At 36.7% G+C, this 23,820-nt stretch overlaps 1 protein-coding gene across 2 annotated transcripts in view; it reads right to left on the reverse strand.

Annotated features, from left to right (window-relative positions):
• The window catches only part of NBAS (NBAS subunit of NRZ tethering complex), a 160,743-nt gene that overhangs the window by 33,180 nt on the left and 103,743 nt on the right, over positions 1-23,820 (reverse strand). For both annotated transcript variants that reach the window (XM_085056878.1, XM_085056877.1), the window contains 4 exons: positions 17,824-18,042; positions 17,375-17,577; positions 10,507-10,596; positions 8,042-8,237 (listed from right to left, as the gene is read on the reverse strand). In XM_085056878.1, the coding sequence (XP_084913004.1) occupies positions 8,042-8,237; positions 10,507-10,596; positions 17,375-17,577; positions 17,824-18,042 (708 nt within the window). The remainder of the gene's footprint in view (positions 1-8,041; positions 8,238-10,506; positions 10,597-17,374; positions 17,578-17,823; positions 18,043-23,820) is intronic.

Raw genomic sequence — 23,820 nt, forward strand, 5'->3', positions numbered from 1 at the left:
ATCCATTCATTTATATTCTGCAGGAGACTATGTCCTAATCTGCAAATACATTTCAGCACAGACAAAACCTCTGAGGACTGTACATAGATATTGGTAGAGAGGATAAGGGTTAATAAAGAAAAAAATTATGCATTTACAAGACTTCTATAAGTAGCTAGCTGGAACTGAAAGAGACAGCACTACCATACATGTAATTTAAATTGTATGATGACTAGGTGTGAGTTAATAGGTAAAAATTTGGATCCCTGTATGACTAAAACTAAAACCTGTGCAACATGAGGGAGTCACACAAATGTTAAGTAATCTTCTGTGTATGCACCAGCTACTAATCATTGTTTCGTATTTCAGAATTTATATATTATATAGATACTCTAACATTTAGAGCAGACAACAGTGTTGGATGATACAGCCTAGAAATGTCAAGATTTTAATCTTTAAATACTACTTTTAAGTTTAAACTGTTAAATCAGCATCAGCCATTTCCCTCCACACCATACACAAGTGGCTCTTCAATTTCCTCTTCTGATCAGAACTACCGTCAAGAAGCAGTCATCCAGAAGCTCCCAGTATTCACCCCTATGTATAACTGCAGTCTTGATAATCAAAGTCTGCAATTCTTGCGAATAAAGCAAAATTATTTTAAAAGCTCTTTACACATAAATGAAACCTTGTCAAAATTATTTCCAAAATATCTTTCTGCAGATAGGCAAAACTAGCAAAGTCAAAGATACATTTCTAAAAAGAAAAACTCACACTAAACTAAGATACTCTTATAGGAAGAAGAGATTGTTGATGTCAACCCCAATTTAAAAAAATATTTCAGTACTACTCTTATCTGTTAAAAAGAGGAGATGCAGATTTTTAATGAAAAATTCCTTCACTGTTTATCCATATTTATGACCTAGACTAGGAGCAATTAAAATACCAGGTGGATGGTTGTCACAAAATTATTTAAGCTGTAAAAACTGAAATACAGTAGTAGCTCTGTTGCAGCCATAAAAATAATCAGAATAGGGCAGGCAGCATCATGCATCTGTCACACCAACTGGCATTACGTTAGCACTGCAATTGGTGATTTTCTTTTTGATTTTGTGTAGTTAATGTCCTGACAGTCACAGTCATGAAAGCTGGATCCCTGGGTTAACAATAGCAGCAATGTGAACCCCTCACTCTTTCAATCAACATGAAATATAGTCATTTACTATAAAGTAAAAACTATTTTAAGAACACCAGAGTGGGACCCATCAGATGATACAGAATTTACAGACCTCTAAATAAGAATTGTCTACTAGCATGATGGTCGACAGAATAAGAAAACTGTTTTGAAAAAAGGATAGCATCTACTGTCCCAGTTATTAATAAAAAATACTCATTTAAGATACTAACATATTAATGCCTAAAGAAAACCAGATTTACAATTTACTTATGTTTTCAAAGGGCTTAGAACAACATTTCTGACTAGAAACCGCTAAAGAAAATTGATCTGCTAACAGGAAAAAAACCAAAAATTCAAACAAAAAGCCCCCAGTATATGATCAAACAGTAAAGGTAAAAAACAGATTTTCTCATGGGTTTATGGCTGCTTCCTTGCTTACATAAACTATGTTTTGGGGAGACTATAAGCATTGAACAGACAAAAATGCAGACAAATTATTGTCAAGGCTAGCTTATGTGGAAAGAAACCTCCAATGGCCTAAAAAGAAAGTGTCTAGGGTAAGTAAATGACTATATGATAACAAATAAAACCTAACAATGGTAAAACTACTGCATTTAAAAATATGCTAAATTAGCCTAATTAAGTCAAAACAGTAACCTGAGCCCCACTGAACAAAATCCTGAGACCTCTGGTTGATGGACAGATGAAGTCAAGAGAGCAATCAAGGTGCATTGGGATGCATATGCATGGACTGGTTATTTCCACAAGGACAGCACATTCACTTCTCTAATAAACCGTTTCAGAAAGTGTACTACATACCACAGTGGGCTCTGAGACAGTGGAGAGGATAGTTACAGAGAGAAAATGCTGTGGAGGAGGTGGCATGACTGGAATTGGTTACTTAAGAGTAAACAACAGAATAAGGGGAAAACTGCAGCAAATAGAGAATTTGATTTTCTGGATTTTAATACCCTACAAAACATGGAACAACATCTCCCAACAAATCACAACAAGAGGTTAAATAATAGAATCACAGAATGTTTGGAAGGGACCTTAGAGATCATCTTGTTCCACCACCTTCCACTAGACCAGGTTGCTCCAAACCCCATCCAACCTGGCCCTGAAACACTCCCAGGGATGGGGCAGCCACAACTTCTATGGGCAGCCTGTTCCAGCGCCTCACTACCCTCACAGTGAAGATTGTTTTCCTACAACAAGGGGATCTCACTCTCTTCCAGTTTCAAGCCATTCCCCTTCTCCTGTCACTACATGCTCTTGTCAAGAGCCTCTCTCCCTCATTTTGGTAGCTCTTTTCAGGTACTGGAAGACCACATTTAGGTCACTCCAAAGCCTTCTCTTTTCCAGGCTGAACAATCCCAATTCCCTCAGCCTTTCCCCACAGGAGAATTGCTCCATCCCTCAAATCATCTCTGTGGCCTCCTCTGGATTCACTCCAACAGCTCCATGTCCTTCCTGCGCTGGGACCCCAGAGCTGATGCAGCACTGCAGGTTGGGTCTCACCAGGGCAGAGCAGAGGGCAGAATCTCTTCCCTCCCCTGCTGCCCACAGGGTTTTGGATGCAGCCCAGGACACGTTTGGCTTTCTGGGCTGCAAGGGCACATGGCTGGGTCATATCCAGCCTCTCACCCACAGCACTCCCACATCCTTCTCAGCAGGGCTGCACTGGATGTGTTCACCCCCCAGCCTAGATTGGTCCCAGGGGTTGCTCTGACCCAGGTGCTGCACCAGCACTCAGTCTTGTTGAAGCTCATAAGATTCCCATGGGCCCACATTTTGAGCTTCTCCAGGTCTCTCTGGATCCCTCCTTCACCAAGTTGCAGTATGTTTTGTGCTCAATAATGCACGGTGTGTATCCAGGGCTGGAAATTTACCAAGAGATAGCCAAGGCTGAAGCACAGCTTATCCACCTATTTCATTGAAACGTAATAACAGAAGTCTGATTACATTGCTAATGAGCGCTGAATTTTTCTGAAACTGGGATCAAAGCTCAGAATGCACTGTTTCAACCATTCTGCACTTACACCTTCATTTCAAAAGACCTATTGGAGAAAGTGAGTAATTCCCCATGAATCTACTCCAGAGCACTATCTTCCTTTGAAGCAACTGCTACTGTCACAGAGCACTGCAGTGCCCAGAGCTCACGTTCAAAACTTGTGGTGTGCATTCAAGCTACGCAGCTTTTCTCTCCACTTTGTCTTATCTGCTATACTTGTATAGTTAATGGAAAATATTTCATTTGCATCTTTAAGTATTTAATTAATCATACATGCTAAAATTTATGTTCCCAGGAAAAATACATTTCACATGTTTTCATACGGATAAATTGCATCTTCAAGGAATGGAAATTAGTGCTTTAAAATATTAATTAAAACTTAAATTAAATTTCTTAAGCTTAATTTTTATGCATTACCAGCAGAGAAACAATGTCTCCAGAATTATAAACAACGTCATAACAAGTTTACTCAGACTTGATAGGAACATAAATCTTTCTTCTAATTAAGCATTTTTCACAAATAAAAGATGACTGAGGATGAAACACATAGAGCTCCTTCACTTGTATTTTGCCAGATCAAGCTAGATGCAGGTCATTGTTACCTGATAAATGGTTTCAGCAAAATGACTTCTCATGTTTAAATCTCTGACAAGATGAGAGGCAATGGGAAAAAGCTTGGCATTTTCAAGCACTGGACATTGACACTCCCTTTGAGACTGTTCTTAATGAAGTTGTATGAAGAAACACCATGTCAACAGCTACACACTTTTCATTAACAGGAGAAAGAGGAACAAAGCAGCAATGGAGTCTTGACAGTCACCCTCAAGTTCTCAGAAGTCAATGTATACATTTCTAAGGTTACTGAGACACGAGTTTGCATGGCACACAGGAATTGCCCGTGTGAAGAAAGGAAAATGTGTTGTGCACATCCCACACACACAATACAAATTAATCTGTCAATTTTGCAAAGCTAAACTTGAGGAAAAAAGTAGGTAAGAAAAGTGCCCAAAGTTACAATTTTAAATCCTTAACAGACATCTCTTCCAATTTTCAAAAACATTTAGCCCTCAGCAGCTCTCTATACCCCAAGATCATGAAAAAAACATAATATAACAATATGAGGAGGAAGGCTAAATGAGATTACCTTCTCTAAATGACAAAGCTTTTTGCATTTAAGTGGCATGCAGGTAGTAATTACATTTTGCATTTGCATAATAATGAAACAATCCTTTTAAGAAAAGGTGTGTCTCATAGAAGCTTCACAATTAATAACTTTTTATCTTAAACTAAGCTCTGGTTTATTTACAGAAGCTTTGTTAGTGCCACTGCAATTTCCTGGGGCAAACCCCAACTTATTTCTGTAAACGATGCCTTGTAGCTGGTCACCGAGCTGAATAACTACATACACACACACAACCTGTTAGCTGACCCTTTAGGCTTGTTAGACACTGCTCTGAGTCATTACAGACTATATATTTATATATTCTTTGAAAATAAATGGATTTCTCATCTTAGATGAATAAAGATAAATTTTGATACCAACATTCCAAACTATGCCTTTCTTCCTTCTCCAACATTTTTTAATATATAAAAAGTCAGTATTTTGACCCATATTTTTCATGCACCAGTTAACTAGAAAATTACAGAACCTGAAGAGCTCAGATAAAATTCATCAAGGGGATTAAAACAAGGCGTACTTCCTCCTCCTCCATAGCGTGGGATGCTGCTGGAATGTGAATTAAAGACTCTCAAGCCTTTGAAAAATGAGGACCCCTGAATTTTTAATTTTGTTAACTAATCATTAGAAAACTGGAAATCACTGTGTTTCTGAGTGTTTGATAGGTAGCTGCTTCCATAAAATACATTTTTAATTTTGTAAGAGCTGGCCTGTTTCCCAGCACATTGATTTGTGGCACCACTACTTACAGCACCTAGAGCATAATTAAATATTAAGTCCCTCCTTGATGTATGCAAAGTCTGTCTAAGAGGATTAGTAGACACACTGAGGGTGGCTTTCACACATTTTCTGGTAATTGAACACTGCAATATCATTAAAATTATCTTTATTCAATAGAAACCCACATTCATACTTTATAATATCTGCTGTCCTTTTTTGTGTCAAGGAATAGTATAGGAAAAGAGGAATCCCCTAAAAGCATGTAAGAAATGCCAAGCAGGTAATGATACAACAATCTGGAAGCAATATAATGAATATGTTTTTGACGTATTTGCAATTTAAAAGTTCATTAAAAAACCCAGAAAACTAACAACCCACATTCCTTCAAAATCTAAAACCAGCATTTAATCCACAGTCTCTCCCCTCCGCATTTATTTTAAGTGTGATTTTTTTTAACTACTTTGCTGGATGAGAAAGGAGGACCAAGTTAATAAAGGTGTAGTGATGCTAGAGAAAGTGATGCCTACAGACAAGGCAGGCAGACTGACATAGTGTGAAAGATGAGATTCCTCCTGTCTACTTCTTCATCCAGGATTACCCAACAGCCTGATCAAACTTTTAAGTTATGCTTCGATACCCATTTCTGTAAAGCAGGGTTGCTTGTAAAGGTCTTTGCACCTGAAGCGTGAACTTGCATGAGAAAATTGTGTCTTAATCCTAATGCTGTGCCAAAGCTCACATACAAATCTCTCTTTGCTTTTCAGCAGCCATGTAAGTACTGACATCAGCAGTGTTCTTGTTCCACTAACATACCATGAAGGACTGGGAAATGCAGTTTTTAATCTGCTATTTTATGATGATATTTTCCCTTTTTGTTGATTCACAATATATGCAAACTTAATACTCAAACAAGGCCATTACTTGCTTTTCTGGTATCAGCTTGTAGACTAGCATTTGACATCAGCTGACTAAAAGAGGAAAAGAATCCAAAATAAATAGTCTACATCTAAGACAACTCATTTGTTTTCTTGGACATTTGTGAAGAACTCTGAATTTCAGTGACAGGTATCTAAAGGACAAACCAATGTGATTCTTCTGTCTAAATAACACATTAGTTACCCAGCACAAGATAGTCAAAGAAAACAACAGCCTCTTATCAATCACACTGAGCTTGAGCTGACATGAAAATGAGAATAATTTTAATATATTCCAATAGGACTCTTATAATTGCACTCAGTGGCAGAAATTGGGGTGCATAAACAATGATTTCCGTGTATGTACATATAAGCACAACTTTCCCTATTGTTAAGCATGAAAGCTATTTCTACACTCAGCTAAAAAAATAAATAGTATATGCGGAGAACTTAGTATTATGGTGTTGTGTACATATTTTCATACAATTATCTCTGAAAGGTTTGAGCTTATCTAGTGCATTATTCAAGCTTTACTACATGTCTTCTTGTCCTATTTGCTTACTCATCAGCAAAAGTGTAAAGCATTGAAGTGATCAGCAGCTCTGTGTTATGAGCAGATGAACTGTTGCTTATGCACAGTCCAAACTTCTTACCTCACGAAAAGAAAAGCAAGTTTCCTTGCTTTAAACTAGGAGTATCTTAAAATTCCCTTCAGGAAACAGAAATTAACTGATTAGATGGAGAAGCCTAGACAGGCTAGAAGACTGGGCCAGCAAAAACTCACAAGGTTTAACAGCTGTGCTGCACCTGGAATAGCACAGGTGGGCACAGCACAGGTGTGGCTGTCTCAGCTCCGCTGAGGAGGCCCTGGGGGTTCTGGTGGGCAGTGAGCTACACATGAGCCAGCAGCATATGAAATGCATTCAATTAGGTCCTAAAATTTGTTTTTGTAACCAAATGGGCACATGCTTCTTTTTTAAAGGTTACATACATTTTGACTTGCAAGACTATGAGAGAAAATAAAAGTTTTATAAATATTTAAGATAAAATCACAAGTGCAGTGACTCTCATAAGGTTTCTGTCAAATACAGTTTCCTTTTCTGTCTTCTACAAATATGGCTGAAAACTATTATCTAGCTGTAACTTTTTTCCTAAGATATACTCAGTTGAATGTTTTAAAATTGGAAATTATTTTGAATGGGAAAGCAGGTCACAGGCAACACAAACAGTGACAAAGGATTGAACTGAAAATGAAGAATCCAATCACAGAAACCTGAATTGCAGTTCAGGAGTTAAATGCTGGTATTACTGTGAATACAAGAGAGAAAGTAATTTCTAAAGAAACCAAGAGATAAGTACTTCTTTTAAGATTTTTATTAGGATTGTTCCCTTGGATGAATTTAGCACAGTGAGTCAAAACTGAGATAATTGCTTTTGTTTTATATGAATATAAAGTGGGTTTGTGCATAGATTTTTTGGGAACTATTAGAAATATTCTATTTTCGTTCTGTAAGGTCTTGGCACGTGGGGAGGTGCTTAGAAAATGAACAGAAAGTAACTCTGCTTCTGAACAATTCTAAATGCAGCAAGTGCTACTCACATGATTTCAGAACTGCTATACATTCATGAAATAGTATTTAAAGGCCCAAGAAAAAAATTCTGTGGCCAGTAATTATCATTCTAATTCTGAGCAGAATGTGACGCCAAGTGGAAGATAAAGAGGGAAGGTAAAAGTGGCAGAAAAAAATGGTCAGAAAAGAAACAAGGTACAAAAACTTTAAAGTCAATGCTTGACATGAAGGAAAATCATCAGTGTTCAATCAAGTTCAGTATTATGTACTCCCAATCCTAAACAAAAATCAGACAAGTCCCTTGCCTTTATGTGACTTTGTTTTTCAAAGAATCAGAATGTATCAGAAACTCGATTTGAAAAGGAAAGTCGGATTAGTTTCCAGACAACAGGATGCATCACAACCATATACTGCAGACCAGCATTTCATTATGTAATCCTCACATAAAAACATTCTAATGCTATAATTTACAGCAATAAGTATTACTACCTTTGTTTCAGGCCAGCAAGCTCTGAGAACAGCTTGAGTTCTGAAGTACACAAGTAGCTTGCTATCCTCGTCACTGAGATGGAAGGCTTGCTCCAGGATTTGCAACACCCTGATGCGAGGCTTCACTTCTAGGGAGTCATCACCACAGAAAGGTCTCAACCACTCCAGAAGGTCATCCGAAGAAACTATTTTCTCCCTGTAAATAAACAATAGTGAGCTAAACAGTGTCTGGTAATAATCCTAATGAAAATATTATATGCATTTTTAAAACTTAACAAGCACATTCAATATGTAAAAAATATGTAACACCAGGAAATGGAAGACCTGACCTCTGTGAGGCTGCAGGGAAACCAGGTCTTGTAAATCAGGAGCCCAAAGCTGTGTGGTATAAAAATTTTTCTGAACTTCAAATAACCATATAATACCATAGGAATCCACCTGTACAGTTACATATTCTCCCACAAACTACCCTAGTACCATACAATGGTGCTGGATTTCAGCACCTGGAAGTCCAAGTCTTTTCATGGTGTCTGGGCCTGACTGATGCCTGCACTTCCACACCATCTGACTTAATGGAAAAACAGCTTGAATGCTTGCATTTAAAGTATGGCACTTTTATATCTGGATGTTTATTCATACTGTCACCCTGCATTCTCTTTCTTTCAAGTTCCTTTTTTTCACTCCACATATAAGAAGTATTTTCTCCCAATTGTAGCTCTAGCCATATCTTTTTTTTTTCCTGTACCATTTCTAGCCAGCTTAATCATTCCAAGCTCTTAGCATGACATGACAATGATTGCAAAATGTCCATAATCCTTGGAAAGAGAAAAAGAGAGACGTTAAAAACCCTAAGCTTTTGGGTTGGATTTTTATTTTGTTTGTTCTGTTATTTTAATTATGTAATTTGATTCAGAAAGTATATTACATCAAACACATTCTAAATGTGTGGAAGCATTCACAGGACACAGATCACCAAGAACTGACCAACAGTTCACAGCTGGAGACAGAACAATCTGTTATGTCCCTTGGAGGTATAAACTAACAGGTACCAAACCAGTAAATGCTATTCTACTTTTTAGCAATATTTTAAACTCAAGATCACTTTTTTCTTAAAAAGAAGCCAAGCAAGTGGCTCCTGGTGGAGTGTGATTTGCAACTAATGTTTCCCTATTTGTCTTAACAAGACAGACGGGAAAGTAATATGAGACAGAAAATACCAATTTAACCTGTTCTGCAGCTCTGAAATAATAAACATTGACATCTTAGATTTTCATATTACATGAATTTCAATTTTACTTAGGTTTTATATTGTCTGAATGATGCTGTTAGCTCAGGACTCCAGCTGAATTAGACATGCCTTGGCTGAACAGGTGGCATTCAAACTGTAAATTAGAAGTCTGGGAATTAAAAGGACCTGCTGGAATATTTCAGGAGTTTGTAAAGCTTGCACTTGATGCTTATACATGTTTTCGTGAGGAAAAGATTTCTGTTTTGTAAATTGAGTAGCTGAGGTTTAAGGTAAATAAGTACTTAGAGCAATATAAATTATCCCTTGTAATCATAATTACGTTTACTCCAGCTTATTGTTTCATCAGTTAAATGTTGATGAAGTATACAAATAGAAGACACCAGAAGGTGCTTCTAATAATAAAATAGTACCAACTTGTCCATTATGCTTTTGAATACTGCAAATTACATTTACTGCAAATTTTTACATCAATTCAGTCTACATTAGTATCCAACATTTAACTAATTTTATGCCATTGGAAAAGCCTCAAAAAAACAGTGTAACTGTTTCTGTTTGGCTACCAGAGAGTATGGGATTTTATTATCACTATTATACATGAATTCTTAGTTTGTACATCTGGAAAAAAGCTGATTTTTTTTCCTTTTCTTTGTTTCTACCTTGTCTTTACTAGGAATGAAATGGAAAATGTCAGTGAGACATACAGGCCATTATGTGATCCAAAATAAGGACATTCCCAAAGGAGGAGAATAAATGCAGTGAAGCATCCTACAGCATTTGAGAAATTGTTTTTGCATTATACCTTTCAAATATTGACAAATTTGGATACCTAAATTCAGGTATCTGAAAGTGAATCATTATTATTTGCAATTTATCAACTAAACTGAAACAAAAGCAGTGGCATACACCTGGTAGATACACAATCTATAGTAGTCACAGCTGAAAAACCATTTTCTCAATTCACTATAATACATAGTTATCTAAATTTTAGGTCCAGTGCTTTCTTCTAAATGATCTAGTAAAGGCTTCTGTCAGGGCTAAGATTTTGAACCTGAAAAATGATACCCCGTTCCAGAATAAAGTCTTAGAAAATTCGGTGCAAACCCATTCTATATATCCACGAAGAAAAATCATTCACACTCAGTATTGTACCTTCAAAGCTTTCATGAGAAGCATCTTCCAAAGTCTTACCCAAAAAATCCACAGAGGAAGCTCTTACCCTTTTTCAACGCTTGCATGCACCGCAGAAATTATACCTTCCAGGATTCCAAGTGGATCTTTCTCTGTTGTAAATGAGTCACCATTTCCACTATTAAGGGAAAACAAAGTTACCATTAAAATATTCGCTTCTTAACTAGTACCTTTATTTTTATACCAGAGTAATGCAAATAGCAACAAGGAAAGAGTGAGAAAAAATTCTAAAACACTTAAATTAAACTTGAAAGGAAAAGAATAGTTAAAATTTAGTGCTTTTAACACAGATTAGGTCAGCAAAATATCCACATGTAATCTCGCTACCTTAAAGATCAATATCAACTAAAAAGATTTAAAGTTATACATAAATGACACCATCTTTTCCTTCTGCATCATCTTCCTGTATCTCTATTGGCTTCAATCAACTTGACTGCAACCTGAGCCAGCACCATCCTATCTGCTGATTTCACTGGGGTCAAGCCAGCAATAGAAAAATGTTCACCACTCCCTTCAGAGGCTTCAGTGAAAATGCAGTTGTCTTCTGCAGGCCAAAAGGTTGTAAAAACTGGGCGAAAAAATGAAACAAACAACCAACCCAAAACCGCTCCAGCAGGAATGCAACCTTTGCTTGTAACACAATGAAAGTGACATTTTCAGCCAAGGTTTTCCATAAAACAGACTCTGAGCTGAGAGAGGGAGAGACTTTGCCCTGGTATTCCAACAAAACACACAGTGTCTCTCCCCATGGAAACCACTGCTGTGGCAAAGATGCCTGGATGAACTGGAAAAACAACAGCTCTGCCAGCAGTTTGTCAAGGCTGCAATAAAGAAAGAGGAAAAAAGGGCAAATAGTCCCCAAGTTATCTGACTACAGAGGAATCAAAAAACCCAGAGAAAAAGTGTATTTTCTCTATAGTTCATCATTGTATCAAAGCTCCTCTGCTACTAAAAATGTTAGCCTCTTCTTAGACCTGCTCTTACCAATACCAAGCACATGCCCTGACTACTTTGACTGTTCTATCTAAAGCCAAAATACCCCACAGCTGACAGAAATGTGCAAAAATAACTGCAATATTCCAAATCTTTTTTGTCAAGCCTTTGACAAAAATATGCAAAAATATTTACAATTTTTTAATTTATTACATCAGTAAGATAAATATATTTTCTAAACCATGACTATATCATATGGTATAGAGACTTAAATCTTTATAACCTTTAATGTCTTCCTGCACTCAGAATTTTCATCTTTCCTATTTTTATCTTAATAAGCAGCCAGTACTCCAGTGAACAACACTGGATTTAAAATCAGTATGTGACTCTAATAAGAACAGATGAAAGATGATTTGTTGCATGATGAAAACTTAGCATACTCATTTTGTGTTACTATATTGCACCCCTAAGTTTGAAATAGGAGTAGAAGGCTCACTCTTTTTCTCAAAAGATACTTCACATGTGACTGATAGAAATGCTGCTCTTACTACCAATAACACTATATGGCAGCTAAACAACCTTTTTGAAGAGTGAAGCTTTAATCTAGATATTTTACTAAACATCTTCAGAATATTTGGAAACAAACAAATTATAATTTGTAGTACAGAATAGTATAGAAATATTCAGGGTTTTTAAGTCCCAGAGACATGATATGTCTCCAAAAGATGAAATCCATTTTCACCAAAATATACAAGAAAAAATTCATTCTCAGAAGGAAAAGGAAAAAAAAAAAAAAAGTGTATTTTCATGGGAAAGGAGGCATAACAGAATTGAATGCTCTGTTTAGGAAAAAAAAAATTATACCTTTAGAGCCAAAGTGTGGAAATGGTAAAAAGCAGAACAGTATTCAAATGATCATTTTATGTAACTGGCTACATGCATTAGGAGATGGTTTCAATTTTCTTTAAAAACATAAAAAAGCTAAAAAATAATTACATGTCCCTAGAGTGAAGACAGATATAAGGCACTTTATTAATGCTCTTTTTATAAGCCACTTTGTTAGTGATTTGTTTACAGACCAGATTTAAATTTTCCCTTTTTTTGGTGCCCTTTTTTCAATTAAGTTTGCAATAAAAAGACATCTACAAAGGCCATTAACATGGCATATCAAAAGGAAATTAGACTACTTATAAAACTTGCCCACTAAGAAGAGAATGACTACTGAAACACAAAGAAACAGGACATTTGCATGTCTACAATGTCTAAAGGGCAATTATAAGCAAAATGGTGACAGAGGAGAGGGTCAATTCAGACTACATATAAATTTTTTTTTTTTTTTTTTTAAATGAGGCTGGTGAGACACTGGCACAGGTTATCCAGAGAAGAGGTGGATGACCCTTTCCTGCAAACACTGAATGCCAGATGGGATGGGCTCTGAGTGACCTGACCTAGGTGAAGACGTCCCTGCTCATTTTAGGGAGTGTTGCACAAGATAAAGGTCCCATCCAACCCAAATCCTTATATGATTGTACAGTATACAGAAATTGAGTCCTAACTGCTCTACTCACACTAAATTATCTTTGGTGTACATAAAGAACTACCATATCAAAGGAGACTAACCAGCAAACCTTATATTTTGGTTACCCTCAATTTAGAGATCAGTCCCTGCTCTTCAAACAAACTTTCTTTCTAATCAGAAATGAAAGTTGTTAGCTCCTGTCACAATCAGGCTCTGAGATCATCAAGAAACAAAATGAAAAAATCAAAACAAAAAAAACCCAAATAACCAACCAAAACAAACCAAACAAATCAAACACAAACCCAAAATAAAAAAAAAAGGGTCAAAAGAAATGTATCTGCAAAAGCTATTGGCATTTCTGAAAACAATAAAAATCACTGTTTCTGACAATACATCTATGAAGCCAGTTCTCAAGAAAAGATGTAGGAACATTTACAGAAAGCTTCGAGTTTGTCAGACACAGACAGGTGTGTTCTACTAAGCAGAAGGAAAGGAGAAAAAAGGTTAATCTAAGCAGTAAGCTACAGTTACCTAGAATAAGGAAATATTTTAAAAATCTAGAAAGACTGAAAGCTAGCAATTTTTTAAGCTTAATAATGCCTTTCCTGCCTAATGGTTAGAGAAACTAAAAAGAGATGACAGCTCATGAGACAAATAATCCTGTTAAGTTTCCACAGACTGTTGCCTTGTTCTTTTCTTAATAATTAATGATTAAAAGTAACAGCACTAACAGCAACAAATATAATTAATGAAGGATTAGTCTTCCACATAGATTTTATGCTACTTTATGCATGTGTTAAACAACAGAACAGGATTCAGTGTTCACCTCAAAACTCCTAGGTATGAGCGTGGTGTAATTACACTGATAAAGGCTTATTTTGATTTCAGTTCAGCCTCAGAAAAAGTGATGCATATTTAATTACATTGCTCAAACAGAATAAAGTACAAAGAACTCTTGAAAGGAGAATAAATTAACTTCATCTAAATGTTTTTTACCTAATTGCTGTATTCATTGAAAATACTCCAGCTTTATTTTCCTCTTTCTGATTGTGCTTTGTCATATTTAAATATGGGGAAAATAAGGAAATAACATACTGATGGTATGATCAATCAAAGCTGAAGAAAATAGTCTTAATGGCAAACCATAATTTCCACCAAAAATACCACAAAATCAGTACATACAAGTTACAAAATTACTCTGTAAGACCCCTGCTCAAGAGAGATGAGGGAATAATAAAAAGTCTGATTTTTTTTTTCCGTTTTAAGTTAGCTACTGGGTTTACCTTCTTCACAAAACACTGGGCATTAAACAAGAAACTCAAAATTTCACAAAACCTTTCCTGCTCACTGCCTGGTGAATACTTCCAAAATTTCATGAAACACTATATCCCTGTGGACACCTAAGGGAACTCTAGGAGCAGCAGATGAAGGTGACCATAATGTCTTGAACAGACAACTGTCTTTCCTGACTGACCAAGCATGGATATGCCTACAGTCACGGATCATGGAATGTTTCCTATCCATCATGGGAGTGATCTCAGGCATGGAATTAAATTCTTAAGTAAAACTTATCAGATGACCATAGTTGCAAAAATATTTTGTTTTGTTTTCCAGAAGTTCATAATTTCTATTGAAGAGGCAACTGATTTTTATTTATAGTAGCTGTTTCCACAGGCAAACAAGGAAGTGCCTAATACATAAGTCATGTAAAGTGTGCAAATGTGCTCTGCTGGAGAGCTTTTACACATACTAATGCAAGAGTTTCTATTTTGAATTTTGTGTGCCAGAACTAGAGAGTTAAGGGAGACAATGCAATTTAAAGAAGGACAATACAGCACTTAAAATCACAGCTTTGCAATTTATAAATCTACAGATTACAACATCCTGATATTAGGCAAATAATTATGTCATATTTAACAAGAAGTCTGTTTCTGAGAAGGTGTCAAAATTGTTAAGCCTGTTATATCATAGACTGCTGAAAAATGAAGCCAAAAAGTAACGTAAGCTTTCATAAAGAAATTACCTTCTGGAAGGTTCTTCTGCAACAATAACTATATATGCTAACAACACAAGATATTTTACTGTGTTTGAAGGGCAGTTGTAAATATTGCAACTGAAAGAAAGGATGCATATTTTCAGTTACAGAAGTGGTGGACTGATGCTTAATTTTCAGGCAAATCACTGACACTACCATAATTTTTCACATCCATACAAGCCTTTTTCACTTGTGTTTGCAATACCTTAATTACATTCCTTGTCACCACAGCTATAGAAAATCCAAGTTTAGTGTTACAGCCTTACAACTGCTACTCTGAAGGTTAACTGTCAAAGAAGGAATTTTCCAACAATATCTCTTTCAAAACTACTGTATAAAATAACCACACTGTGTAACATTTCAAAGCTGCTGTAAATAAACCTAGAAAATTTTCCCTTGAAATGCTGCATATACGGAGTAGAAGTTTGCTTTTCCAGGTACACTGGGCAGATGACTTCTGTAATTGTAGAAATGCAAGTATTGAACAAAATGTTTTATCTAAGTTTTATCCTGAAAGTGAACATCTGCGCATAGGATAGACAGGAATCCAATTTGATTCACAGCAACAACATGAATACCAGCAGGCTTAAGACATGCCAAGAAACAACCTTGCTTTTAATTCCTCCCTATATTTAGATTCTATTTAGTGCTTTACAACATCACTCCATTCTGAATTTCATCATAGGGAGGGTATTATCTCAAGTACTTTCATTTTATGCTAGATTTTCACGTCATGCTCTTTATCATTATAGTAGACAAAGCTTCCATATTTCAGAATGACATGAAATTATCTTTACCTTCTTCTCCCCAAAAAGGTGAGGGAATGGGAGTGAAGTATTTCTACTGACTACATTAGGTCACATCACACACCAAATCATTTTAATTGAAACTTCCAACTCCTTTTCCCATCTCCGCCACTACGGTTTTCTCTATAAGACAGTCATTCCCTTCTTTCCAGTGAAGTGCTGCATAGGAGTTACTGGAGATGGTCACTGTCCCAGAACTTTAAATCACCTTGCAGCCAATTCCCGCCTTCCAATGCATAAAAAGTACAAGTAATTCAGTTCACAAAGAAAGTGTTGATAAGAAGCAGAGTAGAAAGGAGAATTTTGATAGGTTTCTCATACACTGCATGTTAATGAGACTCATTATAGTCACAATAACTGGACTTTGTGAGCTTTATATCCAGATGCATCACACTGCTAGTCAGAAACAGCAGGACAGTTATTATCTAAAGCCAAATTATTCTTCTTCAAATGGACGAACCCAGACAAGAATGACAATATTACTTATGTTGCTGTGCAAAAGCTCCATCGTCATTGAGGATGCTGTGAACACTCCTAAACTGAGTGACAGGAGAAATCAATTTTCTGCCAAAGAGGACTGCAAACAATTTGACAGGCTGGCTTCTTTTCATCTGTGGCATTTCAATCTGCTGTAATATACACATACATGCTGAAGTAAAAGTAGAGCCATACAAAATTTTCCATGCTAGACTTGTTTTCCAATTCCTGGTGTGTGCATTCAGATCATCCTGCACATATAATTTTTCTGCATGCAGAACAACAGGATAAATTCTCAAAGTTCTCAAACTGGTCTTAGAAGTGCTAAATAGTGTTCAGCAGCCATCTAACAGCAAAATACTCTTTCATACTTGTTGAATGTATCTCTTTGGAACAGAAATACTTCAAAAGAGAGTTTTGTATGAATAGTTAAATGAGAAGTATCTCTTCAATTTATAATGGATGATACAAAATCACCCTCTCCTTCTTCCCCCCCACCCCCTTAAAAAAATGAGGGGGAATAGAATATTTGTAATGAACCAAACCAACTAGCACAAAAAACCAGCTCACAGAAATGGCTCAGCAAGTTATTCCAAAGATGGAAATTGTACAAATTCTGGTAGGACACGCTGCTGTGGCAGAAGCCATTACTAGGCCTCTGCTACCCAAATGCCTGCATGAGTTACTATTTCCAACAAACATGCCTTTTAACTCTGTTTAAAAAGAAAGAATTATGTGCTGTTATAATTTTACAAAAATTCACAAGGGCACATACACATAATGGAACAATACTGTAACACCAATGCCTTTAACCGAAAGGTGCCACTTAACAGGGTAAGTTCTGTCTTGCTTTGTTCAAATTGCTCAGGCCTCCCAAAGCACAAAACCATAACTTAATATGATATTATAGGTAAATAGAAGCATTACCAAAGAACTCTCCTGTTACTGCTTAATTTTCTGCAAAACCTACACATTAAAAGCAAACAAGTACTCACTACAAATAAACAAAACACACCAACCAACCAAAAACCACAACAAACCAACACAACCCACCCACCCAACCAAAAAAAACCCTCCAAAAACACCAAAGAAAGATTTTTGGGCTTAATTAAGGAAGTGTGCTTACCTTAATATACCTACAATTTTTTTAATAGCACATTGGACAATATCCTGGGCAGAAAGTCCTAGATCTCCAACAGCCACTTCTAAGAGCTGCTGCATCATGTCCAGGGGTTGACCATCTATACACATGGCTACTGCTTGCTCATGGATTTTTTTTTTCTCTGACCTTGACAAATCATATAAATAGCCATACTTCTGTAGTGTATCCTGTGAACAGATAATTTTTGGAACACTAATCAGTGTACCCCTTATTTACATGGTTGTATCAGTCTCCCTTTCTGCTAGGAATTAACATATACTGAGGAAAAGAAAAGATTGATGGAAGTGAATTTTCAAAATCTAGGTCAACAAAGCCAGAGATATAAAACATTAATAAAATATGACAGAAGATTGATGTCTATCACTGCTAGTCACGGCAACACTCAAAACAAGCACTTGATCAGTAATCATTACCTGTTCGCTGCTTTTCAAATAAGTGATAAAACTGTGAGTGAGCGTTTCCAGATGAGCAAGAGATTGTTGCAAGTGATTCAGAGTTTCTTCATAAGCAGCAGATGGATTTTCAGCATCTTTCATGTCATTATCTGAAGGTTTTTTTCTTGATTTTTCAGAAAGATGTTTGACTGCCTTAATAGCCTTCTTAGTCACTTCTATCCTGGCTTCAACTGGCAGCTGAAAAAGATTGCTCAATTATTTATTCATTCATTACCTGTACACTTCTATTTGTATTACAGTAATGCCAAGAAGTCAGGTGGCTCCACAGCTCCAAAACACAGCATAAAACTAAATAAAGTATTTAGTGCGAAACAACTTTATTTCTAACTCGTCATTTATTTAAGTGATTAGTATTCCATTACTTTTGTCTGCTGTCCTTCTTTTTACTGATCTTTTACTGACTCTTATTCATTCTAAACCATATGAAACTTCTTTTCCTAATAATATTTATTATTTTTGTAGACTGCTATCTTGTAAATCTTTGATTTTTAATTCTTCAATGAGAGATGTCTGAGAATTACTTTACAAGATTGATGGATAACCCACTTAAGGTCAGTTTTGTCAGGTTTAGACCACTGTTTAAAACACATCCTTAAGACTTTAACCATAAGCAAACAAACCAGGAGGATCAACAATTTTAAAATCAATCTATTTAAAGCCCAAGTTATACAAAAGAGTAACTATACAGCATTTTTAAAGACCTGTACAACTGAAACAAAGTCCAGCTTCTTGTTTCAGCCAAGACACAGCTTCAGCTGCAAGTCCAAAACAAAGTCTGAAGCATGATTTTAGACATTCATGTATGATTTGTTCATTTGTAACTTCAAGTACGGTTATAAGGATGCTTGCAATGTACTTTCTAATGGGTGGGAGTGTCCTCTGCCTAAACTCTAAACCTAGAGCATTAGGTGCTTTTAACATCAGGTGTTTTAGTCACTGGAATATTGAACAAAGACATAAACCATTTTAATTTTCAAGTTGAAATACACAAGAAATAGAAAACAAACCTTGAATCTATATGACACAGTGAATAGGAAATAAAATGAATTTTCATAAAAGAGGGCAATTAAACTGCTATAGCATTGTTCATATGAAGTCCAATAGCTGTTTACATCATGAATTGATCTAGCTCCATGTAAAGCCGTAAGAAATTTGATAAGGATTATTTAGCAGAAAATTTTACAGTTTACATACCTCCCCCCTCTCCCTTAGATAAAAAGCCACAAGTGAAAGATGTAGAATTTACTCCTGGCTTTTTGTGCTGTTACTATAAACCACACTAATGGTCTACTGGATATTTTCAATGATGAAAGCAAAATGGGTGGACATTATTGTTAGAGCTAAGAAAATTTGCCAGTTTTAACACAATACAAAGGGAATTTTACCACGGTTTCAAATGCAACACCGCTCCATTCCAACTCAAAGTAATTGAGTTTGTCACTGTGAACAATGTCTCAGTATCAGGTTTTACTCTAAGCAAGGAAAAGGTGATAGTCTCCACATCACATTAAAATCTAACAACCACAGCTGGATTTATATATCCATTTTGTAAACATGATAAAAGAAGAAAACAGCTACATATTTCATTTTCCTCTTCTAGTGTACATTCTAATGTTCAAAATGCAATTAAGAGAGATGCAAAAGGCAAACAATTTAAGTATTCCATCTAACTTACATCCTAGAGAACAGTGTCAATATACCACCAGTTTAGAAGTCATGACGCCATAAGAACATGCAGAATAAAGCATTTGAGGGAAAAAAAAATACAGGTTTTTCCCAAGCCTATTTAATTTTGCATTCCCATTTGCATAGTGCCAAAATGCAGCACTATGAACGCATCATTTCGCTGGTTATTTTATTCCAAATCATGAATAGCTCTCCTCCATACTTGAAGTCAGCTTCAGCAATGAGATTTGGTATCAGAGCCAGTGATAAAAATGTAGCTTCGGGGCTACTTCAAGCTTTGTTTGCATGTGAAGTGAAGTTTTATATTTAAAAAGCTTTTACAGTTTGAAAAGATTTTTAAATCTATAGGCTATAATGTGTAATGAAAAATCAAAAAAAATCTCTTTTCAAACCAAAGAACATCACATACTATTTCAGCTCAACAGATTTTACTCCTCAGGGTAAAAACTCATCTCATAAGCCCATTCTTCTCAGCACATATATGTATTTCTTAATAAAGTATAGTATGAGTAACATTTACTTGCACATGAAGATGTTGACCCTGCTACTTTTACTGCCAGTGATTAACATGCATGTGTGAGATTATGGAAACAGCTCCACTTCTTTTAATGCCATAGGAGCCTGGGATCCCAGGAACAGTGAAACACAGAATAGTTGGGAGGGACCTCCTTAAGGGCATCTGCTTAAAAAGAGCCATCTAGACCCAGTGGCCAAGGACCACGTTCAGGTGGCTCTTGAACATCTCCAGTGTGGGAGGACTCAACAATGCCTCTACAACTTGTGCCAGTGTTCTGTCACCCTCATAATCAAAAACGGGTTTTGATGTTCAGAAGGAACAGTTGGGTCCAGTTCCTGTATCTGCCTGGCTTGGAAGGGACCTTAAGAGATCATCTCATTCCAACCCCCTTGCCATGGGCAGGGCCACCTTCCACTAGGCCAGGTTGCTTGAAGCTCCATCCAACCTGGCCTTGAACCCTGCCAGGGATGGGGCATTCACAGCTTCTCTGGGCAACCATTTTCCCTAATGTCTAACCTAAATCTACTCCTCAGTTTGAAGCCATTCCCGATAGTCCTGTCACTACATGCTCTTGTCTCTCTCCATCTTTCTTGTGGGCTCCCTTCAGATACTGAAGGTTACCCCAAAGCCTTCTCTTTTCCAGGCTGAACAATTCCAATTCTCTCAGTCTTTCCTCATAGGAGAGGAGCTCCATCCCTCTAATCTTATCCAACTCTTTGTTAGTACTGAGCATGACATTATATGGTACAGAACACACCTTTGGCCAGTCCAGGTCAGCTGTCCTGGCTGTGTCCCTTGACCATTTTTTGCCTACCTGCAGCCTACTCAGGGCTGAGGTGCTGAGATAAAAGTTAAGCCTTGACACTGCACAAGCAGTGCTCAGCAAGTCAAATTCCTGGTGTGCTATCAACACTATTCCAGTCATGAACCCAAAGCACAGCCCCACTGAGGCTGCTGTGATGGAAGTTAACTTCATTCCTACCAGATCCTATAAAATTCATCTGGAAAAAGTTTTGATGTATGTAAGGAACCAGTTAAAGAAAATATATTATTAGTGAAGTTTCCTATTACGCACGGTTGAATCAGATTTAATTAAAATAACCATATAAATGAAAGGCAAAAGAAAGTACCTCATACTGATACTAGAAAAAGAAGTACTGTCAATATCCATAAAGAAAACAAGGTCAGGCAAGGCAAACCGACTGAACTGGAACACAGTGATAAAAAGTGATAAAATGAAGCCAAGTAATTCAAAAAGTAACATCTGAATGCAGTCACGCTATGTAAGAACATTTCTTGTACAACTTCAGGCAATGTCATGCCCTGTCTTTTTCCTTAGTGTTTTACACAGCACTAAGTCAATCAGCCAGACAAAAGATAGTGAACAATATTCTGGGATTTTTTTTTTTCAACTGAGCTTTTTATATAGTTATTTTTAAACAGCATTTAGTGTCTTTAAAGTCAAGAAAATGATGAAGGCTAATATCCAGTAACAGGTTCCCATTCCGCACCTGTTTGGTGTGTGGTCAAAATGTGGACATTGTATTCCTGCTTGAGGAAGCAAAAAAGAAGAGAAAATTGTCAAAAAAGTATTACTAACTCCGAGAAAATAAGTCAACCTTTCAACTAAAATTACTAAGTTGCAAGAAAAGTTCTTTAAAATCAGAATTTGGAAAAGAAGTTATAAAAGATGGAATGTTAAACAAAAAATGTCATCAGCTGTAGTCTGACAGTATGTGGCTGAGTGTATGGAAAACTGCAAGGATGTATCCATGTAAGGAAAATTTCAGCTTCTCTTTCTCTACGGAAGACCTGACTGATAATACCACTGCTTTTTATTCTGCTTTTCCTGTCTAAAGCTGTAGCCCTGTCTTCCTAATCAACATATTGTGCCAATCTTCATTTGCAGTGTGTGTTCAATAATGAAAACACAGTGATTAAAAAAGGTTGTTTTCAGTTGTGTTTTTGTTGTGCTAGGCTTTTTTTCCAGAGCACTGTTAATCAAAAAACCATCAGGGCAATGACCTATGAGGTCTGAAACAGATGGTTCTTTGAAGAGATAACCAACTCTCTAGCACAATGAACTAAATGCTGGCAATGAAGGGATAAAAAAAACCCCAACAATCCCCAAATTACCTAAAATGCTTCACAAAGATCACAGAAACAGGAATAAATGGGAAATCATCATGATAAAAAGTTCATACAATCATGGCTATAATTAAGACTCTATGACATCAATATTATTTAAAAGCAAACAGAGCTGCTGGAAAAAATGATGACAGATTCAAAATGCATGCAAAAATGTAAGCAGCAGTTCCAATGAATATTTGGAATTACTCCCACATAGAAAGAAATGTGTTCCATACACGCAAATAGCCTATTCTTAACATTACAGAGATAGAATGATTTATTATTTAGTCAGAATAACTTAAATAGTTATATAGAGATAAAAGCATTTCTGAATAGAAGTGCCAAAAGCAGTGAGGTCCTGTGGTCAAGGGATCAACAATACTTCAGTCCTTTAATGTGTGAGGAAGGTACTGACAAAGCATAAAGGTTTTTTGCCTGTTACATTTACCACAAACACAAAAGACTGCATCAATCTTTACCTTTTTCAACTACATTAACCATGTTACTTTGTGTCCATGGTTTATTGCAGTCCCACTACAATGCATCTCTGCTCACACAGTTCCCACCACACAATGTCACCACTTCTATGAAGCCTTAAGGCTTGGGAACTGAATCTCATCTTGCAGTGGTAACTAATTTCTACTGATTGCAAGAAACATGGGAGAAAAGAATCCCTGACCTCTTAGAGCTAGGAGTACCTAAACACATCCTGAACTACAGTCAGTATAACAATGTTAGCTGCCTTTTTGTAAGTGCAAACTCTGCATCCATTCCTCCAGTTTAGACATTCTCTCAATCCCTTTGCCCAGACAAGCACTACTTATTCATGCACCTTCTCATTCAGGCACTGCTGGCCAAATTAATGAGAAAGCTAAAATGAACAGCTTGTGGAAGGGAACAGGTGAATAAGGGGACCCCTGTGAAAGCCCATCACATTCCTGTCTTTCTCAGGAAGAACAAGAAGTTGCAGAAGCCAGCACTAAATCCCTGTGTTTTCATTCCCTTTTGCATAATTACACATTCTGCTCCCAGGTTCTGTGCCATTTCCAAGTGACACACAAGCAGAAGAAGGTTGCTCTGGTGGTCCATCACTGCTTCTCCTTACTTCTACTGATATAGAGGAACAGCAAGAGATATTCTGATGCCTGTTTTCCAAGTTCCCACATGGTGACAACAGCAATAGTACCTCTGAAGTTGAACTCATGCAGCCTACACTGCTCTGTAGCCAATGTCCCATTATCCCTTAGCACCTGAGACTTTTCTCAGCTGTTTCTGACCAAAAGGAGTTTTTCAGTGGAGACAGTGATCCACAAGAATAACAGTGGAGCACATCTTATCATCTCCCTGGACTGCTCTCTCTCCTTTTCCACCTTCTCCTTCTGACATTTTAAAGGAGTGGGAGAGAGCTGAGAGGGTATGCAACATTTGTTTTTTCAGTTTTTTTGCTAATTCACCTCTCAGCATTCCTAAAAACCGCACTTCACTATCTCACTTTAAGCTTCCTCTCAAATTTCCTCTATGTGAGAAAGCTCAACTTGTCTCAGTGACAGCACAAATTACCTCATGATAACGACTGTGGTTTTTTGCATTCTGACTAAATATCAGCAGTTCCATGAAATAAC

The sequence above is a fragment of the Lichenostomus cassidix genome, chromosome 3 (genome assembly GCF_008360975.1).
Source record: "Lichenostomus cassidix isolate B80296 chromosome 3, HeHo_3.0, whole genome shotgun sequence".
NCBI classification, from domain to species: domain Eukaryota; kingdom Metazoa; phylum Chordata; class Aves; order Passeriformes; family Meliphagidae; genus Lichenostomus; species Lichenostomus cassidix.